General features: G+C 52.2%; 11 protein-coding genes across 11 annotated transcripts; 5 read left to right on the top strand and 6 right to left on the bottom strand.

Annotated features, from left to right (window-relative positions):
- Window positions 1–545: 545 nt before the first annotated feature.
- Window positions 546–1,990, bottom strand: COCSADRAFT_39566 (uncharacterized protein). The gene is made up of 4 exons (XM_007704871.1): window positions 1,664–1,990; window positions 1,581–1,596; window positions 1,280–1,372; window positions 546–1,223 (listed from the first exon to the last, which is right to left on the bottom strand). The coding sequence occupies exons 1-4, from the start codon at window positions 1,698–1,700 to the stop codon at window positions 923–925; spliced, it is 447 nt and encodes a 148-aa protein (XP_007703061.1). The 5' UTR covers window positions 1,701–1,990; the 3' UTR covers window positions 546–922.
- Window positions 1,991–2,336: 346 nt separating this feature from the next.
- On the top strand, window positions 2,337–3,180 carry COCSADRAFT_98108 (uncharacterized protein; the record flags this gene model as incomplete). The annotated part of the gene is made up of 3 exons (XM_007705034.1): window positions 2,337–2,393; window positions 2,499–2,812; window positions 2,868–3,180. 3 exons carry the CDS (start codon window positions 2,337–2,339, stop codon window positions 3,178–3,180), a joined length of 684 nt encoding a protein of 227 aa, XP_007703224.1.
- A 275-nt stretch (window positions 3,181–3,455) lies between these two features.
- On the bottom strand, window positions 3,456–4,062 carry COCSADRAFT_29156 (uncharacterized protein; the record flags this gene model as incomplete). The annotated part of the gene is made up of 2 exons (XM_007704841.1): window positions 3,456–3,519; window positions 3,572–4,062. The coding sequence occupies 2 exons, from the start codon at window positions 4,060–4,062 to the stop codon at window positions 3,456–3,458; spliced, it is 555 nt and encodes a 184-aa protein (XP_007703031.1).
- A 470-nt stretch (window positions 4,063–4,532) lies between these two features.
- On the top strand, window positions 4,533–6,830 carry COCSADRAFT_236511 (uncharacterized protein). Its single transcript, XM_007705033.1, has 3 exons — window positions 4,533–4,858; window positions 4,911–5,483; window positions 5,533–6,830. The coding sequence occupies exons 1-3, from the start codon at window positions 4,649–4,651 to the stop codon at window positions 6,589–6,591; spliced, it is 1,842 nt and encodes a 613-aa protein (XP_007703223.1). The 5' UTR covers window positions 4,533–4,648; the 3' UTR covers window positions 6,592–6,830.
- Window positions 6,831–6,887: 57 nt separating this feature from the next.
- COCSADRAFT_97995 (uncharacterized protein) lies at window positions 6,888–7,791 on the bottom strand (the record flags this gene model as incomplete). The annotated part of the gene is made up of 2 exons (XM_007705032.1): window positions 6,888–7,100; window positions 7,150–7,791. 2 exons carry the CDS (start codon window positions 7,789–7,791, stop codon window positions 6,888–6,890), a joined length of 855 nt encoding a protein of 284 aa, XP_007703222.1.
- Window positions 7,792–9,276: 1,485 nt separating this feature from the next.
- COCSADRAFT_163267 (uncharacterized protein) lies at window positions 9,277–10,657 on the top strand (the record flags this gene model as incomplete). Its single annotated transcript, XM_007705031.1, has 2 exons — window positions 9,277–10,112; window positions 10,225–10,657. The coding sequence occupies 2 exons, from the start codon at window positions 9,277–9,279 to the stop codon at window positions 10,655–10,657; spliced, it is 1,269 nt and encodes a 422-aa protein (XP_007703221.1).
- A 376-nt stretch (window positions 10,658–11,033) lies between these two features.
- COCSADRAFT_163266 (uncharacterized protein) lies at window positions 11,034–12,706 on the bottom strand (the record flags this gene model as incomplete). Its single annotated transcript, XM_007705030.1, has 2 exons — window positions 11,034–12,315; window positions 12,387–12,706. The coding sequence occupies 2 exons, from the start codon at window positions 12,704–12,706 to the stop codon at window positions 11,034–11,036; spliced, it is 1,602 nt and encodes a 533-aa protein (XP_007703220.1).
- A 672-nt stretch (window positions 12,707–13,378) lies between these two features.
- COCSADRAFT_39559 (uncharacterized protein) lies at window positions 13,379–16,202 on the bottom strand. The gene has a single exon (XM_007704870.1). It carries the CDS (start codon window positions 15,959–15,961, stop codon window positions 13,703–13,705), a length of 2,259 nt encoding a protein of 752 aa, XP_007703060.1. The 5' UTR covers window positions 15,962–16,202; the 3' UTR covers window positions 13,379–13,702.
- Window positions 16,203–17,971: 1,769 nt separating this feature from the next.
- On the bottom strand, window positions 17,972–19,846 carry COCSADRAFT_97810 (uncharacterized protein; the record flags this gene model as incomplete). The annotated part of the gene is made up of 5 exons (XM_007705029.1): window positions 17,972–18,658; window positions 18,711–19,144; window positions 19,199–19,252; window positions 19,309–19,674; window positions 19,756–19,846. 5 exons carry the CDS (start codon window positions 19,844–19,846, stop codon window positions 17,972–17,974), a joined length of 1,632 nt encoding a protein of 543 aa, XP_007703219.1.
- Window positions 19,847–21,592: 1,746 nt separating this feature from the next.
- Window positions 21,593–23,409, top strand: COCSADRAFT_236440 (uncharacterized protein). The gene is made up of 2 exons (XM_007705028.1): window positions 21,593–22,766; window positions 22,820–23,409. Exons 1-2 carry the CDS (start codon window positions 21,720–21,722, stop codon window positions 23,225–23,227), a joined length of 1,455 nt encoding a protein of 484 aa, XP_007703218.1. The 5' UTR covers window positions 21,593–21,719; the 3' UTR covers window positions 23,228–23,409.
- Window positions 23,410–24,961: 1,552 nt separating this feature from the next.
- Window positions 24,962–26,990, top strand: COCSADRAFT_192686 (uncharacterized protein). The gene is made up of 5 exons (XM_007705027.1): window positions 24,962–25,252; window positions 25,302–25,337; window positions 25,398–25,722; window positions 25,777–26,582; window positions 26,637–26,990. The coding sequence occupies exons 1-5, from the start codon at window positions 25,010–25,012 to the stop codon at window positions 26,910–26,912; spliced, it is 1,686 nt and encodes a 561-aa protein (XP_007703217.1). The 5' UTR covers window positions 24,962–25,009; the 3' UTR covers window positions 26,913–26,990.
- The last annotated feature ends 140 nt before the right edge of the window (window positions 26,991–27,130 follow it).

Below are 27,130 nucleotides of genomic sequence, written 5' to 3'. Positions count from 1 at the left end.
TGTCTATCGCGTTGGACATGCACATCAGAGATGCCCAGCCACTATGCCGCATCGAGGACTATGCGACTTCAACAACAACTACGTGGAGGCTTTCGAGCCTGGCAAACTTGGGCTATCCACAATTATCTCGTTAGCCTTGTGAAGTGTCCGGTCAAGCCAGCGCGACCGGACTATGCAGGACGAGGACGTTTCTTATCAACTGCGCGCCATACTGCAGACTCTTCAATGATGTGTGCGACTCCCGGCACGAAAAAGCCGCTAGTGTTCCCCGCGCCGAGAAAGTGTGGTTCCTGGCAAATCCCTAGCAGCCACTCATCGGCATGCACAAAGGCGAGCAGAGTCTAGGTCTAGGTCAACAACAGTAATCTTTCTTTGCTTTTGAGCCCAGCGCATCCCTGCATATGTGATCTATCCTGTGTTGTCCGTGAGAGAACATGGCCTGCTTACATGTCATGAAAAGATTGAACAGCGTTACCACCCCCAGAATGGAAATGGGAATGCAAGCTTCTAGAACTTTGTAGGCCTTCCAGTAGGCCCTGCACCGTCTCCACATGTACAGTTACGTATGTTCCCCCGCCTTGGGCTAACTAGTAGTACTTTATGACCAATATTCGACTGTCAAAGGTATACCACAGAAGTGAAAATATAATATCGCATTCTCGTGCCTCTAAGTTTGGCCACACGCCTTCGGCTTCAGGCAATCCCTGTGGTAGATATCTCCCAATAACGCCTGGCTTTTCGCCCGTGATACAAATAGATTCAATCGTGGCCCGACACCAGGACGCGGCTGTTATGACAGTATCCAATTCGCACTCGGTCCCTGTGTGTATTTCAAAACAGGCTGTACATTCGCAATCGTTGCCCACATCGACCCCATTCTCATCCAATCTCTCACCGTGTTCCCGCCATGTGAGCCTCCTCTTTAGATGATCATCTGTGCAACGCCCTGCCCACCAAGCGTCTTGCTGCCCTGGAACTGCTGGCCCTTGATGCCGGCAAGCGCATAGAAGACTGCAGCAAGCATCAGGAAGATGGCCGCGACAATCAAGCTCGTAGCCATGGGCCAGATGCTGATCCATTGTATAACGCTCATTACACCATAGATGGCAGCGCGCATATAGTTGGAACTGAATTTGCGGATGAATTCGTCGAATTTCGACGAGGTTGGGCAGATGCGAAGAAGGAGCGGTATTTCAATAAATATGATGATGAAGGAGCACACCCTGCGACGTTAATTAGATCGTTATACCCAGTGCGACACAAGGGGTAGGAACTGTACAAGCATACGATGCTGAACGCAATGACAAAGTTGGCGTGAAAGATGTTGGCAATGCCCAGCGCAAAGCATAGGAATATACACAGCACTCCGGTCCTAAATGTGGAGTTAGCGGGCATGGTCGGAGGGCAATGGAGGTGTGTGGCATAGTAGTCATGATGGTGCTGGAGTCTACCACACCGTGCAGTGGTGTGATGGTCTTCCAACACCGCTCATGCTTGGCGATTCCCCCTGGCGGTATCTTGGTGATATCCGTGGGAAGCCTGGGTGGCGTGTGGAAGGGTGGTGAGGGGACGCGACTGACCATTGTCCGTAGATACCTTCAAAGATGCCATGTCAGCAACAATGCAACAGCGGCAGCGGCAGTAGCAGCAGAGGATATCTTACTGAAATTTCGCGACTTGAACTCTTCTGCGAGCGTCATGTTTACTTTGGAATTAGAAACTCGTAGGAGTTCAGCTACAAGTATAGGGCAATGTCGAGTGCAGTCTGGGTCGGTTTGCTGACGGCGCAAGCTGTGTGGACGGAGCTACTGTAAGACGGATTGGACGAGCGTCGGTGTGGGTTTTGTACAAAGTGGGCTGGGTCGCTGGTGTGGGTTGCGAGTGCGTAATGTAGTTGTGGCGGTGCAGTAGAGCAGGTGTGTAGGCGTGCGGTATAGCGGAGTCGGTGGCTGCCTGCTTGTTGCGATGGCAATGATTACGGTTGCTTGCTTCTTCTAGGTATGCTCAGCCCTCGGTCGGCGCGGCCTCCACGTAAACTAGAGCGGCTAGCGCTTGCCGAAACCGTCTTGGATCGGAGCCACGCAGACAAATCACCGACGTGCACTTTCTGTTTCAGAACATCTCCCACAGTCGCAGCTGCCTCACACGCACGGGGAATGAATGCAATTCTGAAGGGGAAGCAGCCATGGCAGGCTCTTGCGCTGGCCTCTGCCGGCCTCGGCCTGGCCCTCTACTATCTGTTCACGCAGCAATCGCTCACGCCAAACAACCCATCTCACTCCACCGTGCTCCAACAAGACCGCCAAGACAACGAAGCGGTTCACACGGCAGACGACATGGGTCCGGAGGAGAGGGCGTATCATGAGGGCTTCATGCGCGAGGCTATCGCCATGGTAAAACAACCCCTGCACACGCCGCACACGCTCGCCTGCTCCAGCATGCCTACATTCATACATCATATCTAACAGACTTGAATGCTGACTCATCCCTTGCGCTAGGCCGAACTTGCACTCAAGAGCGACGAGACTCCTGTCGGCTGTGTTTTTGTCAAAGATGGCCAGGTCATTGGTCGAGGCATGAACGAGACCAATCGTACTCTCAATGGCACAAGGCACGCCGAGTTTGTGGCCATTGCTGGCATATTGTCCGAGTATCCCATCACCGTCCTCAACGAGACAGATCTCTATGTCACCGTTGAGCCATGCGTCATGTGCGCGTCAATGCTTCGTCAGTATGGCATTCGCGCAGTCTACTTTGGATGCTGGAACGAGCGCTTTGGTGGAACAGGAGGGGTGCTCAAGATCCATTCTGAGTACGCCAACCCTTGAAGACCCACACCCACGTCACCATCACTAACCCTTCGATAGTCCCAGCGTCGACAAGCCATATCCCGTCACCGGTGGCATCTTTCGAGAGGAGGCAATCATGCTGCTGCGGAAGTTCTACGTCCAAGAAAACGAAAAGGCCCCTGAGCCCAAGCAGAAGAAGACGAGAGAGTTGAAGACCGAGATCCTGCCCATGGATGTCCATCAGCCAAAGTCGACACCCTCAGCTGCTACCCGCGCGCCCGGCAATTCTGCTTCCACCGGATCCATTCCCACTCTTGCTTCCTTGGTCAAGACGGTTGTCCCTGCGCCAGCCGAGTCCCGTTCAGCATCAGCTTCCACGGCTTTTACCTGAGGAACCACAGGACGCATGCATACTTATACCCAACATGATAGATGATTTGACATCAACCTGATGATATAGAATGTACGATAGCTCATGACTCTTACCTTGAATATGAAGACTGTTCTGGCGGACTGCCGCTAATGCTGTCATGTGAGGATCGTGCACGCGATGAAAGGCACTATAACTGGGAGCAGATATCACATGGGATAGTAACGTCAGCAGACATTGTATACACCCCTTGTTTTTGACAGGGCATCTATTTAGACGTCCTGCTTGTCCAGTCCTTATTTCTCTCCACCACCTGCGGCTAGCTGAACAATCAGAAAGAGAGCGATAGCCCACCAGTACCTGCATAGTTGTCAGTATACTTTCTCCTAATAAAAACTGCAGCTCTACCCACTTTTGCAAGAATGTCTTCTCTGGCTCTTCTCCACCCAGCTTTCCTTCGGCATTCAATACAATGGGCTTGTTCAGTACCGGCTTCGGTCCGGTATTCTTCTTCTGTATCTCAACTTCTACCTCTTTCCCGCTGCCTTTTGCGCTTGTACTGAAGCCAACGTGAAATGGCTCGCCCTTGTCGTCAACGTAGATGACGATCTTCTTGTGGTATTGCTCGGAGAAGCTCGCCGCTGAAGTCACAACGCCATGTAATGAGCTCGATTTCGGGTCAGTGAGACCGACACGTAATAAGCGGTCGGTGGAGTAGGAGCCGGTTGGCGGTGTATATGAGACTAGGGTGCCGACTGGTTGATCCGCATCGTAGTCGATCTGGGCGAGGGGTACTGGTGAAGCGATTGCGGCCGTATCCCCAGAGGCAGGAACAGGAGCGACATAGAGCGTCACCGAAGATGCAACTGCAAGGGGCAGTAAGAGAAGTCTGGAGAACAGCATGCTGACGTGCTCATGTAAACGGCAACTATAGTGTACGCGCATTGGTGTTGGAAGCCGGAGCTTGGCTAGCGTACAGCGGCGAATCGTATCACCGAAGAGCATACACCGGCATGGGACCCTCGGTTTTACTACAACCCCTCTTCTCACTCCACGTCTCACGAGCCGCGTAGACATTGACTCATGCTGCTCCTCCGCTTGTCCCGGAATTGCACCGATAAGTCATCCCCAAGACTCAAACTTGCCTCTGGGTGGCGTTGCGGGCATCCAACAGCGGCCGGTATACCAAAAGAAGTGGATCCGAAAGTGACGATGCCCACCTCCCTACAACTCTTTCGTGACCAGATCGGCACTTGACCCGCGGCCCTAGATGCCAGTAGCCGGATTAGATGGAATATCTAAGCAACTAAGGGTTGTCAATTGCCCCACCCCCACCATGCTAGAGCTTCTCCCGAGCTATTATGAGCTCATCCCGCATCTACAGCTGTTGGTTGCTCAACATTATCTTGTAGAAGTACAAGTTCTGCTAATCTCCTGTTGTTTCTCTCCTCCTGTGTCCCTGTCCTTTTGCACACAAAAAACATAAACTATGGCTATTCCATTCAGACAGACGCAGCGCCAGCAGTCGCGGCAACTGTCGACTGACCCTCGCAATGAGCTCCACCCTCAAGTCGACCACTACATTGGGATCGATGTGGGTACTGGTAGTGCCAGAGCTTGCATCATGAACGACCAAGGCGATATTGTAGGACTGGCATCAGAGAACATTGGTCTCTGGCAGCCACAAACTGGCTATTATGTAATTTATGCTGCTGCAGGTACAAACATCAGCCAAAACTAAAACGACGCAGGAACAATCCACGACAGACATTTGGCGATGCATCTGCTCTTCAGTTCGTCGAGCAATAGACCAGCACAACATCGACCCGAGTACCGTTCGCGGCATTGGCTTCGACGCCACATGCTCCCTTGCTGTCTTCAGGGACGACACTGACGAACCTGTCCCGGTTACTGGGCCCAACTTCGATAACAAAGATGGCAACGACCGCAACGTCATTCTTTGGCTCGACCATCGGCCTGTAGAGGAAACAAATAAGATCAATGCTACCAAGCACAATCTGCTTCGATATGTTGGAGGCAAAATGTCAATTGAGATGGAGATTCCAAAAGTGCTTTGGCTCAAGAACAACATGCCAAAAGAGTTGTTCGACCGTTGCAAGTTCTACGATCTAACGGACGCCCTTACACATCTTGCCACTGGAAGCGAGAGCCGGAGCTATTGCAGTGTTGTCTGCAAGCAAGGCTTCGTACCAGTCGGTGTTGATGGAAGTGTCAAGGGATGGCAGGAGGATTTTCTCAAGGAAATCGGTCTTGAGGAATTGTGCGAGGACAACTTCAAGCGCATGGGGGGTGTTGATAATGTGGTTTGTCCATCGCTTTGATGTTTCTAGAGTGTAACTAACCCTCCGGCAGAATGGACGTTATCTCACTGCCGGTGAGCTCGTCGGTACCCTCAGCGAAAAGGCCGCACAGGAAATGGGCCTTCAGCCCGGTATCGCAGTCGGCAGCGGCGTCATCGATGCTTATGCCGGTTGGATTGGTACTGTTGGCGCCAAGGTCAAGCTCGACGAGGACACGCTCGATATGGATCAACCCAAGAACGACGTTTCCCAAGCCTTTACACGTCTTGCTGCCGTTGCAGGAACCTCTACCTGCCATCTCGCCATGTCCCGCGACCCCGTTTTTGTGGACGGAGTATGGGGCCCATACCGAGACGTGCTCTTACCAGGCTACTGGATGGCAGAGGGCGGACAGAGTGCAACGGGTGAACTGCTCAAGCACGTAATCGAGACACACCCTGCTTTCAATGAGGCTGTCTCTGTTGCTGAAACTTACAACACGAACATTTACGACTACCTGAACGAACACTTACGCGAAATGGCCGACAATGAAAAAGCACCGCATATCTCCTGGCTCGGGCGCCACTTTTTCTTCTACGGCGACCTTTTTGGAAACCGCTCACCTATAGCTGATCCCAACATGAAGGGATCTGTCATCGGTCTAAGCTCCGACAAGAGTCTTGACAGTCTAGCGCTGTACTACTATGCCACAATGGAGTTCATTGCCCTACAGACGCATCAAATTGTTTCGGCGATGAACAAATCAGGACATGTCATTTCATCTATATTCATGTCAGGATCCCAGTGCCAGAACAGCCTACTCATGGAGCTCATGGCCACGGCATGCGATATGCCTGTGCTCATCCCACGATACGTACATGCCGCGGTTGTGCATGGCGCAGCTATGTTGGGCGCCAAGGCCGCCAGTACAGACAAGGATGGCAAGAGCGAGCCGCTATGGGATATCATGGATCGGCTCAGCAAGCCTGGTAAAACAGTAAAGCCGTTGGCTGACAAGGCAGTCAAGAAGCTGTTGGACGCCAAGTACAAGGTCTTCTTGGAGCAGTGCGAGGGACAGCAAAGGTACAGGAACGAGGTTGATGCCGCAATCCAGGGATGGAAGAGCAATTAAAGCAGCTGTGGTAGAAGCCGTGTCTGTCGGAAGTGTAATTAGAAGTATGCTCTAGATACCATGTCCTATCTCGACGATTTCCAACAGGCTATGCTTAACGTCTGTGTAGCATGACTCCATGCCCATGTTGCCAAAGGAAAAAGCCATATTCCGGTTTCTCAATCCGCTTCATCCGTGTATCGTAAGGGACTAACATAACCTCTCTTCAAGGACTTTTTTTTCGCTCATCGCCATTGTTCGTGAAAGGGTATCGTGTATGATAGATTTAAAGAAGGTTTGTCAAAATAATGTATGATTTAGTAGCGACGGCGCGGGCCTCGTGGTGGGTCACGATGGCCACCTTCGTTGAAGCCGTATCGTCCATCTTGGAAGCTGCCAGCTCGTGCGCCTGTGTCAATCTCCATGTCATCGGCTGATTGGGTCAGGCGGCCAGCTGGGGCTCGGGACAGCGACAGATGGGTGCTCGCAGGGACATCCTTCATGTATACGTAGAGAAGTCTGCCATCAGCCTGTACACTGCATTAGTCTCGCTCCGCTCGGAACCTTGCATAGACCGACCTTTTGGTTGTTGAACGTCGCAATGACATTCTCAGCTCCTTCCCTGGTCGCAAACTGAAGCTCCACCATGACTGTTGGGCTTGCAGACAAGAGCTTGCATCCTAGAGTCTCTCCTCCAATGGGGCTCATGACAGCCTCGATATCTGCTGCTGTTGTTCCGGGTGCAAAGTTGCTCGCAATGACGGTGCATGGTCCTCCGTTTGCAACACCTCGGATGCTGATACCCGCACCATCATTATTGCGTGCGCCCGCACTCCGGTTGAGAGACGAGGCGAACTTGTCAAACGTCCTCGTGTTGCGCTCGACTTGCGATGCCGATGACGTTCGCGCAAGGTGGTTCCTGGTGTTGGCTGCACCGCGGGGATTGTTTAGCTTGTGGAGGTCGTGTTGCCATTTCCCGTCGATGCTGCCGGCTGGCTTCGCACTCGCCGATCGTTTTTGAACACCAGCACTGCCGTTTATCCGACTGAGAAGAGATGGCTTCTCAGGGTCGACCCGCGGCTTTGCGCCTGCACCGGAGGCATTAGGTTTCCGGCCACGGCTTCCGCCGCCGAGGAACTGCTGGGCGAGCGTCTCGTTCTTCTTCTTCTCCCGTGTCTGCTTGACAAAGTCGTCGAACGATACAGTTGACGATGCGACCATGATGGGCGATTGCGGTGGGTTGAAGTTGGTGGTGAGGCGGGAGTATGCTAGGATGTTGGAAGGAAAGCGCGTGGATGTCGACCTAAGAATGGCCGGTGAGCGCGTCAATGGAGACAACAGCGCTATGATGAACGCTCGGACCATCTTCCCGCCCCGGCGAAACAAAAAACCCGCCGCGAAAAGTTCCCGTACAAAAGTTGGAAGCTCCACGGCTTCTTCTCTTCACTGCACAACGCAACGTTTGGTAAGTTCATGACACTCCCTTTACTTTTCTTTTGCGTCATCGCTATCATGATGAACATACGTGTCGCCCCTATCATACATTACATGGTGATCGACCACCCAAGCCAAATGGGAAAACTGATATCTTCAACCTTTTTTCAATTGTTGCGAAACAACTATCCGCGAATAATTGCTAACTGATTCCAAAGACTCCAGACAAATGCGATTGTTCACCACCTGCTGGCGCAATTCATGTGCCGGTGCGGCCTCGTAGTGGCGCACCCATCGTAGCTTCACAAAGCCTTCCACATACGCGGCGCATTCACTGCCTATGGCTCGATTTTTGCTAGCAGCAACAGTGCGCTCGATACATGAAGGGCTTCGTGGAGCTATGACCAAATAGAAAAGGTTAGAACACAATCTGGCTCCCCCAAACACCCGCCCTTCAATGATGAGCAATAAGTGTATTATCAAATACCGACCTACCCATGGGGAACAAATTAGTTCGATTACCTGAATATCTTTTTACACACAATCTTCAGTCGCAACATTTGTACATGTGACATGTAGCTGACTCAATTTCAGGTATCTGATAGACTACTGATCACTCACCACTTTCGATGGCTAGTTGTTTGTAAAAAGGTAAATACTTATTTTGTTCTACCCCTATGCTATGATGAACACCAATTCATGCTAACTCAGAGGGGTTCGCCCCACTGATTGACAAACCTTTCGAGACTTTTCATCTTTCGACTGATTGCTTCTTTGCTTTAATCCTTGCACGTTACAATTGGGTGGAGTTTGTACTAATGAGGATGCAGATTGCTTTGTTACTCATTGCGCTGAGCTGCTACCAGCCTTGCGAACGTCGTTCCTGTCTATAAAAAAACACTATATTGCGGTGTCGCATCGGTCGATACAAGAAACGCCGAGGCACGTTCAGTATTGGCGTGAGTCAGGAAGGGTGGATGATGTAGGTAGGCGCCATCATGCCTTCGAGTGCAGAAGTTTATAGCTTGACCAAAAGACCATTGTATGCATCATTTTCCAAGTGTGCCATTGCCATATTGAATAATCTAGTTCAATCGTGCACTCGATACGCTTGAGAATGCGTGTCTTCATTGATAGGTGGGGAACACGTGAACGCGCGTCTTCGTATTGCGGTTTCGGAAATTATAGCGTGATTACCGTTGTCCTTTTAACATCCCCAAATACACTATACAAACAGCACATTGCAACCACAGAATTTGAGACAATCGCAAAATGGCAGCAAACCCAGAAGAGACCAAGGCGGTAACTACCGAAGGCGCAGGACTCCTCAATGAGCCTACTCTAGAGAAGCAGCCCGAGTCCAGCCCTGCGGTCGAGTCCACCGACAAAAAGGAGGACGCCAAGGCCGTGGACAATGCGACTGCCGGGGTAGCTGATCTCTCCGTCTCTGAGAAAAAGGAAGAGGAGAAGGAGGTAGAGAAGGTGGAGACAGAAGAAAAGAAGGAAGAACCAAAAGAAGAACCAAAGACAGAAGTCAAAGAGGAAGAGCCAAAGGAGGAGAAAAAGGAGGAGAGCAAGGGGGAGAGCAAGACGGAGGAAGCACCACCGGCTACTACTACTACTACTACTACTACTAGCACAACAACGCCTGCCGTTGCGGCTCCTAGCGACGCGCAACCCGAAGCTAGCACCGTCGAACCCACCACCGGTCCTGTATGGCCCGAGACGGCGCCCGATCATCCTCTGACCAAATTCTACGACGCGTTCGAAGCCCTCGTCACCGAAGCGCAGCACAGCGAGGTCTACGGCATCGAGCTCAGCAAGTCCAACACGTTCCACACCAAGCTCATCCTGCAAAAGTTCCTGCGCGCCAACCAGAATGACTTGAACAAGGCAAAGGCGCAACTCCTCGAGACGCTCAAGTGGCGCAAGTCGTTTGACCCCGTCAAGGCTGCCACCGAGACATTCGACAAGGCCAGGTTTGAGGGCCTGGGTTACGTCCTTGAGGTTGAGGGTGTGCCCGAGAGCCCGAATAAGAAGGATATTACTACGTTTAATGTCTATGGCGCTGTCAAGGATAACAAGGCTACATTCGGGGATCTAGATGGGTAAGTCGAAATCCTACTAAAGAACTCTTTCTCACATGCGTGAGAGAAGAGTTAAAGAGAAGAAAAAAAAGGGGGGGAGGAAAAGAGAACAAAAACTAACAAGTAAACACAGCTTCCTCCGCTGGCGCGTAGGCCTCATGGAAAAATCCGTCCAAGCCCTTTCCCTCTCCTCCGCCACAGCCCCCATCCCCAACTACGGCGAAGGACCAGACCCTTACCAAGGCTTCCAAGTCCACGACTACCTCCAGGTCTCCTTCATCCGCCGCGACCCCCTCGTCAAGGCAGCGACCAACAAGACGATTGAGATTCTGGGACGCCACTACCCGGAGACGCTGTCGCGCAAGTTCTTTGTTAATGTGCCGGCGATTATGGGCTGGGTGTTTACGGCGGTGAAGCTCGTTGTAGCCAAGGAGACGAGTAGGAAGTTTGTCGTGCTGAGTGATGGGAAGCAGCTTGCTACTCAGCTGGGTAAGGGTGTGCCCAAGAGTTATGGGGGTGAGAAGCCCGAGTTGGCGGAGTGTGCGGAGACGATGGCTATGGCTTGAGGGTCACGGTTGGGTGATGAACGGTCTGGAATGACCATGGATGTAATGGCAGGTGAGGTACGGTATGAGGTTGAGAATTTCGTTTCGAGCGTGCAGCAGAGCGATGTAGCTTCTTCTTTTTTTTTTCGTTCCCTTTTTCTTTCCTCTTTCTTCCTTCTAGCAAGGGACTACACCAGTCCTTGATATACCCAAATTACACTTCTTCTTCTTCTTCTGTAGCGTTCTGTATTTGAGAATGCAAATCAATAACTCTATATATATATTATACCATACGTTCTTCTGCGGGTACTAGAATTACACCATTCTTCGTTATCGTCATGATAGAAGATTAAATACAAACAGGTATAGAAATCAAGGCAAAGACCAGACGAATTCATTACTCCTCTCGCTTCTTCTCGCCCTCGTCTTTACCCATCACCGCCCTGTCCACCCAACCCTCGCCCCTCAAAACACCCAACCCCTTCCTCGCAACCCCACTGTTAACAGAACGAGGTGAAACCTCGTACAGCGTATTCACCAGCGCCAAGCTGGCCACAAAAAGCAGCACATCACCATTCTTTACACCAGTCCACCACCCATGCTTAACACCCACTTTCCACAGCGAATCCAACGACATACGCGCCGTATACAGGAAATTCGTTCTGCCATTCCTACGCACAAGGAATCCCCACATACCACCCAGCACACCGCTGAGGAACCATCGCTGAGTCGCGAGAAAAGAGCGAGGCAAGAAGTTTGTAAAGAGGCAGATGGAGCCCCAACTCGTTCCTATTGCGCCGGAGAGGAAGACAGACATGCGGAGGATGGATTTGGCGAGCGTGTTTAGAGAGGCGAGTGGGGAGGATAAAAAGGCCTTGTATTTGCGGATGCTGAGGGTGGCGAAGAAGATGGTGAAGAGGCGGGCGATTTTCGGGAAGGCTTGGATCCAGTATTGGATGTAGATGCGGAGGCAGGAGGGGTCTTGCGGGTGGAGGAGGGCGCAGGAGAGGGATTTGATGGCGGGGTGCGCGGAAGAGGTGATGGGGGAGATGGAGCCTAGGCGTTTGGGGAGGGTTTCGGTGTCTGGGAAGAGGATGGGCGAGATGAAGGGTGGCCATCTCTGGCGCGAGATTTCAGCTAGGTTATCGACGATGTCAAAGGTACCTGGCCATGGTGCAGACTTTGGATAGTCTGCGGGTCGCTTTTGGATGTACTCGGGAGAGTTTCGGAGAATGTGGTCGCCGAAGCCAGAGGGGAAGCAGTCGCGGTCGAAGACGAAGGCGTGGAGGAGCTGTCCGCATGCTACAGGCATGAGCATCCATGAGCCGAACCAGCTCGGTCTGTTCTTCATGTAACCCAACTCTTCGAGGTAGTTGTAGCCGAATTCTAGCGCTCGCGTCATGACATAGATCGCCATAGTAATGCGCAGTTGGTCTCCAGGGTACACGGCGAGAAAGAAACCTGCCAGACTGGATCCGATAGCTGGTGCGAGTGTGGACGTTAACGTGCGGGATATTCGCGGGTTCCGCCGTCGAAAAGAGCGCGCTTCATTGCTCAGAAGACTCTCGCGAATGCGCAAAAAGACGCGTCGTAGGAGGCGATGGAAGAGGAGTATCAGAGCGAGAGAGCTGCTAAGACGGACATTGGATGACTTCCAGATGGGTACACGGGGTTGGCTCCTGCTAGCATGTCAGTATAAACCCCTTTCGAACGCTTGTTCTTTCTGCTGCGCAAAATGGACTGATTGTACCTCTTGACAGTTCCTCGCGACAAGAACCTTGTCTTAATCACCTCCCACGCCTTGAGCCCAGTCAAGGTCACCAAGCCTAGGCGCAGCGCGGCGCGGAAGGCAGCGACATTGTAATCATCCGGACCTTTGACAATGGCATCGTATCGCTTGGGGGTAATGCTGCGTTTCTTCACAACCGGCGCACGTGAAAGGAGGTACTGGTGCAGCAACTGATACTCCTTTGCCGAGATGGTGTAGCGCAGCGCATTACGCAGGATGGGGTCGATGGGCTGTGGCTTGCCCGGTGGAGAAGGCTGCGAAGCGCTAGCCGACGACGACATGCTGGGCGTCTGGTGTGGTGTGAGACGTGATCATGACGTGAGGGAGGGGGAGCGCTTTGTTGTTGTCGTCGGCGCAATCTGGGGTCTGGGGGAGGCTAGTAACCTGAGGCCCATAGGGCTTACCTTAACACGGCACAAGCACGATGGACCTCGGTTCATGCAATCCACCCATTGGTAATGAGTTATTCACATGCGAACTCCCCGCATATGTATCCGCTCAAACTTGGCAATCTGCAGGGTCATCGCCAAGGAGATATGCCATGTGAATAACCAGATCATGCTAGCTTGCCGAAGAAGTATTTCTATCGAGAATACGTCCAAGACAGCCTTGCAAATCCTACTAAAATCACTCCACTTCTTACTAGGTGTAACATGACCACCAGTACATCGTAATGTCTGCAAATCGATGTGCTTCACTGAGATGCACAAATAATTTACGTAGAATGTTCGTACTGCGATGCAATACCTCGGCATGGCCACTAGGGTTGAGGGGAAGGTGTGCTTCCCGCTGTGATCCGTATAGCCATTGCGAATTCATACTTCACCTCGATGATAGCAGTGGACTTGCTGACTATGTAATTAATAGAAGAAGAGCCTGTTTTATAGACTTCAGTCTGTATGAAGGGTAAGAGAACAATACTTCCTCCTTTTTTGGATAAGACAATGAGTGACTCGGGCAATCATCTCCATTTTACATTGACCCCCTTCAGATTGAATGCCAAATTAAGCTAGCACACCAAGCAAAAGAATAACATCATCCCTTCAAGCATATACACATTCTGAAATCAAGACAAGACAATACGTTCATAGCATATTCATATTTCTACTGATATCCAGTTCCCTAATAAGAACGCCCTGATATTACAAAGATACATCCAACATCACGCCCATTTCATCCTACACATGATATATATTCCACATGAAAAGCCAACTATACATAAGAGAAAGATTTTGGGGTTGTGAAAAACGACCACACATTACAATATTGGCTTTTTTCTACAAAGCGAAAAAGGCGAGAAGCGCACCAAGGAGCGCGCTGTGAGGTACCACGCTGAACGGAGATGCAGCGCCGGTGAATTCAGCGGGCGAAGAGGGACGCACGCCGCCAGTGCCAGAGGCAATGGGGACGGTGGCAGTGCCCAGGGTAGTGGCAGTGGGGTAAGGAGGAGGGACGGCGCCGCCGGCTGGAGTGGTAGTAGCGGGAGTCTGTGGGGGCGCAGTGCCGGGGACGAGAGCGACAGGCTGCTTGGGGGTGGAGCCGGGAGTGCTGGGCTCGGTGGTGAAGTGAACCTGGGGCACAGTGAGGGTGGTTGTGCCGTAGGTGATGGTGGTGCAAGGGGTTTGCTCAGCGGGGGGAGCGGTGCTGGCGATGGGAGTGAGGGCGGGAGTTCCAGCGGGGACTGAAGGAGCGGGATACTCTGCGGGAGCTGAGGGAGCAGGAACTTCGGCAGGTGCTGAAGGAGCAGGATATTGAGCGGGGGCTGAAGGAGCGGGAGTCTCAGCTGGGACCGAAGGAGCGGGAGTGCCCTCTCCACCAGTAGGAGGAACAGCGACAGAGCTGCTCTCAGCGGCAGCAGGGACAGAGCTGCCAGGGACAGGAGCGGAGGCGCCACCAGTGGGAACAGCAGGAGGAGATGGGGTAGGGTTCAAGGGAATGTACGAAGGGCAGTCACCGACAATCTTGGGGTTCTCGGGGATGTGCTCAGCGCAGATACCAATGAAGTACTGGAGCGCCTTGCGGGTATCGTCGTCGTTTCCGCAGCGAGCAGTAAGGCAATCGATGACATTCTTGGTGAACTCGGGCTTGACACAGTAGCACTTGGCGTCGGTGTTGTCCTTGCAGCCAGGAGCAGAGATCTGGAGCCACGAGTTCATGCACTTGGGGACTGAGTCGGTAATGTCCACAGGAGGGTAGCTGGGGCTCGATGGTTTGGGAGCCTCAGAGCTGGTGGCAGGGAGAGGAGTGGCAGTGCTGCTAGGGACGGCAGAAGTGACGATAGCAGAAGACTCTTCGCAAGACTGGCCGTAACCGCATTCAGGAGTGGCAGAGCTCTCGACCGGTGGAGTAGCAGTGGTACTCTCAACAACTGAAGAAGGAACCTCAGTGGGAGGAGTGTATGCAGGGGCAGAGGTGTTGGTGTAAGGAGCAGGCGAAGAAGCGGGAACCTGGGAAGTAGGAACATCTGGGGTAGGAGTCTCAACTGGAGTCTCAACTGGAGTCTCTGAGGGAGTCTCTATGGGAGTCTCTGAGGGAGTCTCTACGGGAGTCTCTGAGGGAGTCTCACTAGGGGTCTCTACAGGGGTCTCTACAGGGGTCTCGGTAGGAGTCTCAGTGGGGGTCTCTACAAGAGTTTCCGATGTGGGAACTTCAGGAGTAGGAGTCTCGGTGGGGGTGTTGCATCCCTCGCCACCGTATTGTCCGCAGTCAGCCGAGGGAGTGGGAGTCTCGCTGGGTGAGGTGGAAGCCTCAGGAGTGGAAGCAGGATAGCAGTTATCGCCTTCGCAAACTCCACCAGTAGGCCTCTGAACCGACGTAGTGCCGCATCCCTCACCACCGTACTGTCCACACTCCTCGGCAGGAGTAGTGCTGGGGACTGGGGTGGGAGTTGACTCGGCAGTAGAAGTGGGATACTCGGCTGGGCTGGTGGTGGAAGGAACCTCGGGTGGGGTGGGCGTAGTGTAAGGAGTCTCAGGGCTGCAGTCAAAGCCAATGTTGTGGAAGCCAATCTCACACGAGTCCTGGTCGCCCTTGTGGTGAGAACCAAGGTAGATGTCGACGGATTTGGCGCCACCGCACTGGGTGTTCTTAAGGGTCGATCCACCAGCTGAGCAGCTGCCGCGCTGCTTGCAAATAGATCCGTCCTGCATGGTGTAGTGGAGCTCGAGTTCAGCATCAAATTCAGAGGAAATGTCCATGTGGCTGATGGAGAAACCACGCTTGTTGCAGCCGAATGAAGCAGGCTGCTTCTTGCCGACCTTGTTCTTGATGCACTTGTTGCCAAAAGTCCTCTTGGTCAACAAGTCAAGCTTGCCAAAAGAGTTTGCGCATTTCCAGCCTCCAGAAAAGTCAAAATCTCCGTAGTTACCAACCGAGTCGCCGTCGTTGAGGTCAGACCAGTCGAAGCCACCCTCTTGCTTCTCGCTACACTTGTTGTTGCTGTAGTTGGGTGTGCCATAGTTGTCAAAGAAGTTCCAAGTGGCAGCGACCTGCTGAGAGGCCAGTCCAGTGACCAAAAGAGCGTAGGTAGCCTTCATTGTGAAATGTAGGATAGAGAATAATAGTAGTAATACGTAGTCGTGTAGTCTACAAACAATGTAGATATCAAGGCAAGACGTAAAGAATGTCAATGGTAAGGTAAAAGTTTCAAGAGACCGAAACGAATGATGGTCTACAAGAAAAGAGAATGTAGCCGAAAGAGGGCAGTGTATTCCACCTGGGGGAAAAGCGAATGTAACAGCAGTGCTGTGATTAAAAAGACGAAGCTGATGGGGTGGTGTAAAAAGCGGCATGAACATGTAAAATATATTCTTCCCACCCAGCACAGGGACGAAACAAGCAAGCTTGAAACATTGTCAATGTATTGGTCGATAATCTTGTCGCATGGGGCCTCGAATGCTCAGCCTCCTAGTCGGCTTGTCGCGCGCTCTGCAGGCCCACATGGCTCTACAGCCGTCGGTTACCAGGCAGCCTGGGAGTGGTGGTGGGATCCAGGCTGCACTGCTTCAGCCCTGGCATGGGGTGCTTCTGAAACGCCCTAGATAGTTTCCTCTAAATAGTCTACCATGCAGGTTGTGTGAGCAAGCGGCCAGCGAACCATCCAGTACGCGCTCGATTGGACCCCGGGCGGCTGGCTTTTTCTTGGCTCGCCGTCTGTCGCCTGCTGTCCATGGGCTGATCGACGCCAAAATACTATTGCTTTTTGTCCTCAGCGGTAACCGACAACGACGTGGTGTTGTAGGCGAGTGCGATGCCTGGAAGAGGCGGTCTCATGTCCATGTTCTATTTCCGCCTCTGCCAGAAGCCGCCTGTCAGCTCACCATTACAGTCTCCCGTTCCTTGCATCTGCCCATGTCCACGCTGGTTTCCGAATACTAGACGCTGCATAACCTTGATTGCCTATTTAAGTATCATGCGCCGATCTATGGGGATGGATTGGTTGGAGGTGAAGCGCTGTCGCCCAAAAGCAGGCGCGCAAGCGTGTTTCATAGGCTTCACCCATCGCGCCCATGTAGTGACCAACGAGGGCCGGTAACAACAAGCTTTGCCCGACGCATGCTCTGGGTCTCTCGGCGCCGTGCGTCTCGAGTGCTTGGAGGTCCAAGATTACAAGGGGCGTCAAGGATGAGGAAACTGGATGCGATGGGGTTGCAAAGAGGGCCACAACGGCGAAGTCAAAGTTGTCAAGCCGGTCGCGCCCGCTCGTCCGTGTGCGCCACCACCCATCGGGCCAGACGGCACATCATTCAGGGCCGTCCTGCTGCGATCAACACTGACGGCGGCCCTCTCCACAGACACAGACGTAGACACAGACGCAGACACAGACACATGTCTTCCAAAAATGGCGTCGGCATCTTTGCTCTTACCCTGGCCCTGTTGCACGCAAATGCAAGGATGTGTCGCCTCGCCTTCCTGTCCTCCTACACCTCGACACACGGCATTGTGTTCAATGTCGCGGGTACCCCCGTAAGGATATACCAGACACAATGCATGGCAGTGGCCGTGTCAACCCCCAGACTGCACATTCATCTCTTGTTCGTGACGAGAAACGACGGTCCAAGGCATATCCTATCTCATTGTGGATAAACTTGCTTGCCACCCTTCCTGAGGCCACTCGGTGTTTACATAATGGCCCTAACGTTTCAAGACCAAGCCGGGTACGGATGCAGTGTTCACCCTGGGGTTGTGCATGAACCTACCCTCGTGTGGGTGACCTACCCTCCATGGCCGATCAACAACTCATTGGGGGGGAAACATCTGATCAGGAACTCATCCAGGAGCAAGCATGTCGTGTTGCTATTAATGCCATAGGATAGTATGAGTATTTACAAGCTACGGCCATGTCTATATCTTTAGGTATACGAAACACCAACCCATCCACGTTGAACGCCAGCACTCGTCATTCTAGTTCCGTGTATTGCAGAACGCCGCCGAATTGCATCATTGTTTGCAGAGCTCAGCGATGAAAAGGAAAAAAACGCCCAAAAAGAAAAAAAGTGTCTGTCCTGAAATTTCGTCAATATGTACTGCGCAAAAGATCCTTGCTCTTATGGTTGTTCGTCCTCCACCACAATGCGCACGACTTCGCTTCGCCGGCGCTCTTTGACAAGGCAGCATCGGGCTGCGGTTCGAACTTGGGCATGGCATTCGTGGGCTGCGCGGTTCAAGAAAGGCACTTGAAGTGCTCCGCAAATAGCAACCAGAGCAGAGCCCCACCAGGCCAACGGGGTGAATCGCAGCTCAATTGATAGACCATAAAGCAGACCAGCGATGGGGCTGGCCACTGTGCGACAGGCAGCACCCGTCGAAGCAGCCAGTCCGTTAATCTTTCCGAGATGTGACTTGTCAGGGGTCGCTTCCTTGATCATAATGAGCAGCAGTGGGAACGCCAGAATCGATGTCAGATTTCGCACCGCGAGGCAAGCAAATATACCGGGGTAAAGCAAGTGATCAGGCAGAAGCTGCAAGAAGGGCACGATGAAGTACGCAATGGGGTGTGCCAACGTGACAATGAGCAATAGCCTCCACACGCCAAAGCAATCGGCCAGCACTGGAAAAACAAGGGCCTGGATCACAAGCTGAATTATGCCGTTCAAGGAAAGAATGATTCCAACCTTTTGAATCGGGATGCCAAGGCCACCACCCAGTGCGGATGAAGCAAAGTCCAATGCGTTCATGTCGTCATTGGCGCGCTTGTCCTGAAGAAAGATGGGTAGCAAGTGGTCGTATGTCATCTGTGAAGCGGTTAGCGTTAATCCATATGCCACAGTGGCCCTCTGTGCTTACCGAGTGGTACGTGAAGATTCCCAGTGCTATGACAAACATAATCACCGGCCGTGTAAAGACTTTCTCACTGGCAGGCGATTCAACCCAGTCTCCGTTGGAACGCACGCGCCAAACTTCGGCGCGCTCAACTTCGACCGAATTGAACGTTCCATATGAATCCGCAGTCAGGTTTGCCGCAGCATCAGCGATTGCACCTTGAGCAGGCAGAAGTGGAGTCTCTGCAACAGTTGCATCGTATTGTTCAAAGAATCCATGTGGCTGCTTGTCTGGGTGGGTCTCATCCAGCAGGAAATATGCCATGATGATAGAAATCAAGAGTAAGGAGGCGCATATGATGTTTGGCAATAGGTAGGGAAATTTAGCAAACAGACCCGTGGGGCTGAAGACCGAGGGAAAGTTGGTCGCAGGCTCAGAAAAGTAGCCACCAATAGAAGCTGTAGACATCAGCGATTAGGGGATTCAAAACCAGGCAAGCATATTCAACTTACGGCCTATAATGGTACCGATGCTCCATACAAACGGCATGACGGCGTAAGCCTTTGCTATTAACCAGTCAATATCTCATTTCTCTCTGCAATACAAGAACGGCAGTACTTACGCTCATGCTCAGGTCGCTTTACCAGCTCTCCGACCATGGTCTGGATGACGCCAATGTTGCCGTTGAGCGCACCGCCGATAATTCTACCGGCGAGTGCAACCCAAAAGTTGGGAGCTAGGCCAACAAGGAGCAAAGACGACATGGTGCCTATGCATCCAAGTATGACGACGGGCTTCCTACCTATACGGTCGGATACGCCGCCCCAGTACATGCCGCTACAGGCCTCGGCAAGCGAGAAGGCGGAGATGAGCAGGCCGGCAAAGAAGGGGGCATTTGTTTCTGTGCAAATGTGGAAGTTGGAGACAAGTTTCCAGGCATATGGAAGGATCGAGGTGAGGGCAATTGGCTCGGCGACCCGAACAAGGGCTGTGTGGCCATGTCAGTATAGGCAGGCACGTGGGGTGCGAATGGTAAGAAGCAGTTCAGTTCAGGGGGCGGAATGCTTACCTAGAAGACCAAGCTGGGCGGCGGGGAAATCATCGTCGTCGGTGGCGGCATTCTGGAGGCTAGTTCTTCGGTTCTTTGTGAGAAATGGCATTCTGCAACCTGGTATGAATCTTACGGCTTTGCCAACACGCAGTCTTGCTGTGGCTCGGGGTGGCGTGTGGGATGCTGGGTAAGTATAGCCTTTTCTGCGCTTGGCCTGTATGTGCACGCAATCAAAAAAAGAAAAGAAACAAGAATGGGAGGGGTGAGTGGAGAAAACAAGAGGCGAGGGCGGTGTAAAAGACGAAGAGTGTAGAGAGAAGGACGGTGGTGTGAGGAAAGTTCTGGGTCATTATTGTCCTGGGCAGCCACTAAAAAAAACGGATAAGATCGGCAGATAGCCTCCGACACTATCAGGCGGGACTTCCACTCCCCTCTACTCGCAGCGCTGCAATAACTAGCCCGTCTCTAATCGACCAAGACATGACACTTGACAGATGGCTTGCAGTGCTTATGTGCGAGAACCACGGCTGGCAATGGATTGAGATAGCCATGCCACTTCGGTATGGCGGCGTCGGGGAACCTTGCTCCAATCCCTCGCAAACCCCACCTTGGGGCGCTAGCGGCGCCGGAACGGGCTACTAGGGTGACAGGTTTGGAAGAGCCTCTGCGTCGTGGTGACATCAACTGGGAACGGCGTCATAATCGCCTCTGTTTTGCTTTTCTCTCGCACATAGTTTGGTGGTGGTTCCAAATGAACAATGTGCTCAGCTTCAACTTAGGTGTGTCATGGCATTGGCATTGGCATCGCACGCGCCTCGACGGCTCACCGCCATCACTTGATGTGTGCGCATGATAACACGGCAGCACACTAGATGGGTCTGGCTGGTCTCGCTCGCCGTTGCCCTGCATGCCGCCCCTGACCGGCCAATCAGACGCGTTCCGTACCTTTGTATTTCTGTAAATGCGCAACAACACAACGCACCCGGCTGTTTTCTGATGTCCTATTCTGCGCTTTGGAACAGATAAGCAGCATGATCCTCGCTGACCGACATGGTCGTTGCATTTGCGGGCAAAGAATTTTCTTACCTTCATCTATCATTGCCTAGCGCACCCAACCGATGCGCCAAACCAGACTCATACCTACAACCTCTATGTACAGTATCACCGCGCACTGTACTCTATGCATCCAAGTACATTCTGCGTCTTCTCCAACGGCAATATCTTGCAGTCGGCCCTTGTCGCGTGCTCCCATTTGCATGCTGATGTTGTGCCGCAAACCGCCTAGCATCATTGGGTTAGGTCCCGTCCCGCCCCACCACCCTACCACATCATCCCTTCTTGAGCCTCACGCCCATCAACTCATCACAACATGCCTTCTATAGCACATGTCGCCAAAAATTCAGCCAGCCAGCCAGCCAGCCAGCCGAACCGCCCCAGTTATTCGTCTCAGCTCTGACGTCCGAACTGCGGATGCCTTCATCACCCTGCCAAGTGGCAAAGACGGGTCCGGCAAATTTCTCGAAGAATTTTACGTGATAATGTGGATCTGAAGGCAACACAGTCACATCTCAGCATGAAGCTATTACTCACCACGCCCCACTGAGCCCATCTAACCTCGAGATCCCTCGCGCCTGGCACCACCCAAGGACGATGTTCGCATTCATCTAGTCCGCTTGCAGCCCTATCGTGCCATTTCCCCCACAAACTGCACTCCGCTTTGTTAAGCATGATAGCACATCGGCCCAGGGTCCGTTGAAGTGGCCACACGGCAAACTTAGAAAAGCGGTGCCCGCCGGGAGACGATCGTTCAAGGGTCTGTTCGGCCACTAGCAGACATTACGTCCTAGGATCAGGTTCGACATGGCCGATACAGGAGGTGCTTTGGTTCAAAAGACCACACTTCGCCGGTCCTCGGTACCGAAATGTTTTCCTACCATTGACTCTCGATACTCCACATCACCTTGCTGTGACCGATTTCAACCATGGGTCTGAAAGCCTTCCTCAAGAAAGAACAAAAGACGTCCTCGGACGGCGATGTTGCCTCCGACTACCCTCCTTCGGAGAAGGACATGGAGGCATATGGACACAACACCGACATTACAACAGGCTGGACTGGCGACGGCCATGCAGGGGCATCCGAATACCCCAACGCTTCTGGCGAGAACTATCGCACTCTGGGTCGATGGCGAGCATGCGTCATCCTCATCACCATTGAAGTCGGAATTGGCATTCTGAGTCTACCGCAAGCTCTTCAAACGCTCGGACTCATACCCGGTATCATCGCCATCTTGGGATTTGGCGGACTCACGACCTATTGCGGCTACATTCTGCTTCAGTTCCACAGGATGTTTCCCATGACCACCAATCTCGTCGACTGCGCTCTCTATGTCGGCGGAAAACCGTTTGAGTACTTTCTCGGTGTTGCCTTCATCTTCAACCTGGTGCTCATTTGCGCCTCGGCCAACATCACCCTATCGGTCGCTCTCAATACGCTTTCCAACCACGCCCTCTGCACCGTGGCTTTCATGGCTTTCCCACATATTCTGTGTTGGCTTCTCTGCATCCCACGGAAGCTCACATTTGCCGCTGCCGCCAGTTGGATATGCACAATTTCGATTGTAGCTGCAGTCATGATTGTCATGATTGCGCTTGGTGTCTCCGGACCACAAGCTCCCCCCGACTTTAAAGTCTCAATAATTCTAGTTGGGAAGCCTACATTTGTTCAGACCGTCAACGCACTCTTAAACATTGCGTTTGCGTTTGCGGGAAACCAAAGCTTCATCAGCGTTATGGCTGAGATGAGAGACGCTTCCAGGGATTTCCCCCCAGCGCTTTACATGCAAAAGGGATTCGAAGTGGTAATCTACATAGTAGTTGCATGTGTCATCTACGGCTTGGCTGGCGATGCTACTACATCACCTGCTCTTGGCTCTGCCCCTAGGCTTACAGCTAAGATTGCCTATGGCATTCTGATACCCTCGGTTCTGGGTACAGGTCTTATCATTGGGATTACGGCCATCAAGTACATGGTACGATTGACCCCCCTTGTCCTGACTGAATCACGAAACTAATACGTACGCAGTATATCACCATTATGCGCATCGCAAAGCCCGAACAGGTCAACGTGCACAACACCTTCACATGGATGCTCTGGATCGGCATTGGCACGCTTTTCTGGGCTGTATCCTTTGTCATTTCCAACGCGGTGCCAATCTTCTCGTCCATCCTCAATATTTCGTCGGCCATTTTTGTGTCATGGTTCACCTTTGGTCTCACCAGCATTTTCTGGTTACACATGAACTGGAAAGTACAATGGAGTACCCCATGGAAGAAGTTCTTGGCCATCGTAAACTACGCCATCATGCTCATGACAATTTTCCTCATGATTGGCGGCTTATACACCTCTCTCAAGGCTCTTATCGAGATCTACAATGATCCCGACAGTAACCTGAGCGGACCGTTTACATGCTCGGATAACAGCATATTCTAGTTGCAACTACATGTAGTACTACTGAATTTTATGTTTTCTTTCTTCAATTCTAAAAGGCTTGGCAATAAAGGACCATGATTTGGACACAATCATGACGTCAGAGCAACGGCCGCGCTAATGAACACCGCAATCTCCATTTATCGCTGTTATTGGCTCTACAGAATCCATCGCGTGTGTCTGCCATCCCGCTTTATCAATATCCATACCAGGTGCGTTGGTGGCTGCTCCGGACGAGGAATCGGAGTTCTGTATATGGTGCAATTGCCGACTCGAGAGGTGCAGTTGCCGACCGGTAAATGGCCGCAGCGATGTATACTTACACACAACTAGATGCAACTCCTAACAACCGGCATGTGATTGTGAATGCATGTGAATGCTCAACGACAGAGTTCAAAGCATGCATTGCATATCCGTCGACCTGCTGAGAAGGAGGGGTATTCGGCTGGCTCTTCCTACTTCTACGCAGCGCTCAGCATGTGTCTGGAACGACGACTTTTTCGTCACGGAATTTTCTCTTGACGACTAGCAGTTCAAATGGTGCATTTTCCTTTTTGTTGGGAAGCCGTTGCAACATCTCTATTCTCTATCCATCTGCAGAGAGCGTGAGTCAGGAAGACGACTACCGAAGTACCCACCAAGCTCGGTGAACTTGGCCACGACATGATGGGTAATGTGGGGCCGGTCGCTTCTGTTAAGGTACTTGAGCGTGTCACTATAACTTATATCCGCTCGTATTGTGTCTAGCCATCCTGAGGGACAAAGGAAAGGAGTATGCTTGCATGTTGGTGCTCCATTAGGCTGGTGCCACTTGATTAATTTATCCATGATGCCTTCAACTTGGATGTCTACCGAGGATGTCCGCGATTTTGCACTAGTAATGTGTCGAGATCTAAGGTGCATCTGCCAGGTAGCATCCATCGCCGTTAGCCTTACCATCAACCAAAACAAGGCGCGATGGTTGGAGCGTGTATACGGCCGAAAAAGTCGGAACAGCCAGGTTCCTGAGCAAGCGTCTTGGCAGCAGAAAAGGACGCTGAATCGTGAAATCCAAGTGACGAGACCACCCCTATTCATGCACATGTATCGGCAGTTGATTGCGCAATTTTCGGCCGAGTCACCAAGCATGGCAGTGAAGCTCTCAATAAAGCCCCGAATGCTTTTGCGATGTGCTTGTAGTCGTAGTATATTACATGGTCGCAAGCGTGATGTAAGCAGCCCTGTTCAAATAAGGTTGTGAGGGCCCCTTGTACCGGTAAGCTGTACTGCACGTCAAGTATGTAGCTCACGATCAATTCACTGACTTCGTGCCTTTTGCGCTCTGACCGCAAAGCACCAAATTACAAGCATACAGACCCAGACACGTCAGTCTCATGATTGAAAAAGCTTGTAATGCCCCATACCCCACAACCCCGTATTTTACCACGCTAAACGACAGTACTCCCAATTCATGGGTAAACATCGGCACCAGATGCTACTGGGCCAATAGCAGCTTCCGACTATATGCATACCCCTCCACCTTCCGAATGGTCTATACAAACACCACGATGTCATGTTCCCCGCAGAGTGTGGCCGCGCCTCGCACTTGTGCGCAAACGGCGTAAAAACCGTTGTACCCCGGATTTAAGAACGGAGCGGCAGATGTTTAGTAGCAAGCCATAGTCCGCGGGACATATCCTAGACGCGAGATGCATCTTGGACAGGCTCAAGCCTCACGGTATAAAGCATGGCGAGCCTCAGCTATCCGCTTGATCTTTCTTTCACTCAGCAAACCAACTGCCAATCATGTTGCGCAACGCTGCTCTCGCCACCGCGCTGTTCGTCGGCCTCGGGGCTTCCAGTATCGCACCGACTGCCCAGACCAAGAATGGCTCATACGTCGGGAGGTACTCCGCCGAGTATGACCAAGATTTCTTCCTGGGCGTCCCCTATGCGCAGCCACCTGTTGGAGACTTGCGCTTCAGGAACCCAGTTGGTTTGAACACCACCTGGGAAGAGGACAAGCCAGCTACCGAGTATTCCCCAGAAGTATGTTCCTTATTCGAATGCATATTATCTTGGCTAACCCGGGTTACAGTGCTACGGCTATGGCTCTGACCAGTGGAACTACCAGGTATGCAAAGACTCTTTGCGGATCGGAGCGCCGGACCACACTAATTCTTTGCTCCTCTAGGTCTCGGAGGATTGTCTTTACATCAACATCATCCGCCCGGCAGGATACACCGAGGAAGACAAACTCCCTGTAGCATTCTGGATCCACGGCGGTGGGTTCTTCCAAGGAGGTGGTGTTGACCAGCGCTACAACCTCTCCTTCACGGTACAGAACTCGGTAACTATTGGCAAGCCCATTATTGGCGTTTCCATCAACTATCGTCTCGGCCCGTGGGGTTTCCTCAGTGGCAGCAAAGAGGTTGCCGATACCGGTCATATCAACCTTGGTCTCCGAGACCAGCGCTTGGCCTTGCACTGGGTTCAGGAGAATATCGAGGCGTTTGGAGGTATGTTGAAATACGACGTTTCTTAATGCAAAATAGCGAACTGACAATTGGTAGGTGATCCTGACCAAGTCACCATCTATGGAGAGAGCGCAGGAGGCGCGTCTGTCGGTATCCACCTGACCGCATACGGCGGACGCGACGACCACCTCTTCCGTGCTGCCATCATGCAGAGCGGTAGCCCCATCAACTATGGAAGTCTTTTGGACCCAGCTGTGAGCTCGGCAGCTAAGTACGATGAACTTACCCGCCGTACCAACTGCAACGTTGCTACCAGCCCGCTCGAGTGTCTGCGCAGTCTGCCTACCGAGCAACTCAACGCAGCCATCAACATATCAAGCCCAATTCTCAACGTCACAGACTTTAGGCCTTCCTTGGACTACGACCTCATTCAGAAGCCTACTTCTCTCCAACTCGAAGCTGGTGAATTCGTACATGTTCCCATTATCATTGGAACCACTTCTGATGAGGGCGCTTCCTTCAGCCCTTTCCCTGTAAACAGTACCGAGGACCTGCGCACTTTCATCCGGGCTACCGGTGTACCCGCCAACCTGACTGAGCAGCTACTCATTGCCTATCCCGACGATCTTTCAGTTAACGTGATCGCAAGTCTGGGAGATGCTAGGCCGGGCCCACCATTTGGAGCACAGTTCCGCCGCTCTGCATCCTACTTTGGTGACCAGGCATTCGTTGCAAACCGTCGTAAGACTTGCGAGATTTGGGCCGCAGCAGACATCCCGGCATACTCGTACCGTTTCAACGCCATTCCTGCCGGCATCCCCGCAGCGGTTGGCGTACCGCATTTCCAGGAAGTATCCTTTGTATTTCTCAACCTCGACGGTGTCGGCTACAAGCCTGCTGCTGTAAGTACATGTTCCATCTCTGGACGATAGATTACTCGGAACTGACCATGCTAGACTCCACCGTTCGAGAACAAGACTGAGCCCTACCGGGAACTAGCCCGCTTCATGAACAGCAACTGGATCAGCTTCGTCCACGACCTCGACCCTAACTCATGGAGGGATTCATTCGACAGGAACGGCACAGAGGCTGAGTGGCCTGTGTATGACAATGCCAATCCCTTGGACTACGTCTTTGACGCAAACGTCTCAAGCTTCGCCGAGCCCGATACATTCAGGAAGGAGGGCATGGCGCTGATCAATGCCAATGCCTACAATGTGTGGCGGAGATAGACATTTCTCCAAAGAACACATTGTTTGTAAATAGCCTTGCTTGCAGAAATGCAATACACATAATGATATCATCATCTCGATCTTACATCCTTTGTCCCCCTACCTAATCTCCCTCTTCTATCCATTCAAACACTGGAGAAAAGAAAGGAGAAAGAGAATCCCCACAACCAACAAACCCCCCAATCGAAACACAATGGTGATTAGTTAGGCCTCCCTCA

Source organism: Bipolaris sorokiniana (genome assembly GCF_000338995.1).
Source record: "Bipolaris sorokiniana ND90Pr unplaced genomic scaffold COCSAscaffold_13, whole genome shotgun sequence".
Lineage (NCBI taxonomy): Eukaryota > Fungi > Ascomycota > Dothideomycetes > Pleosporales > Pleosporaceae > Bipolaris > Bipolaris sorokiniana.
The sequence above is the reverse complement of the archived record's forward strand: the minus strand, read 5'-3'. Positions and strand labels throughout refer to the sequence as shown.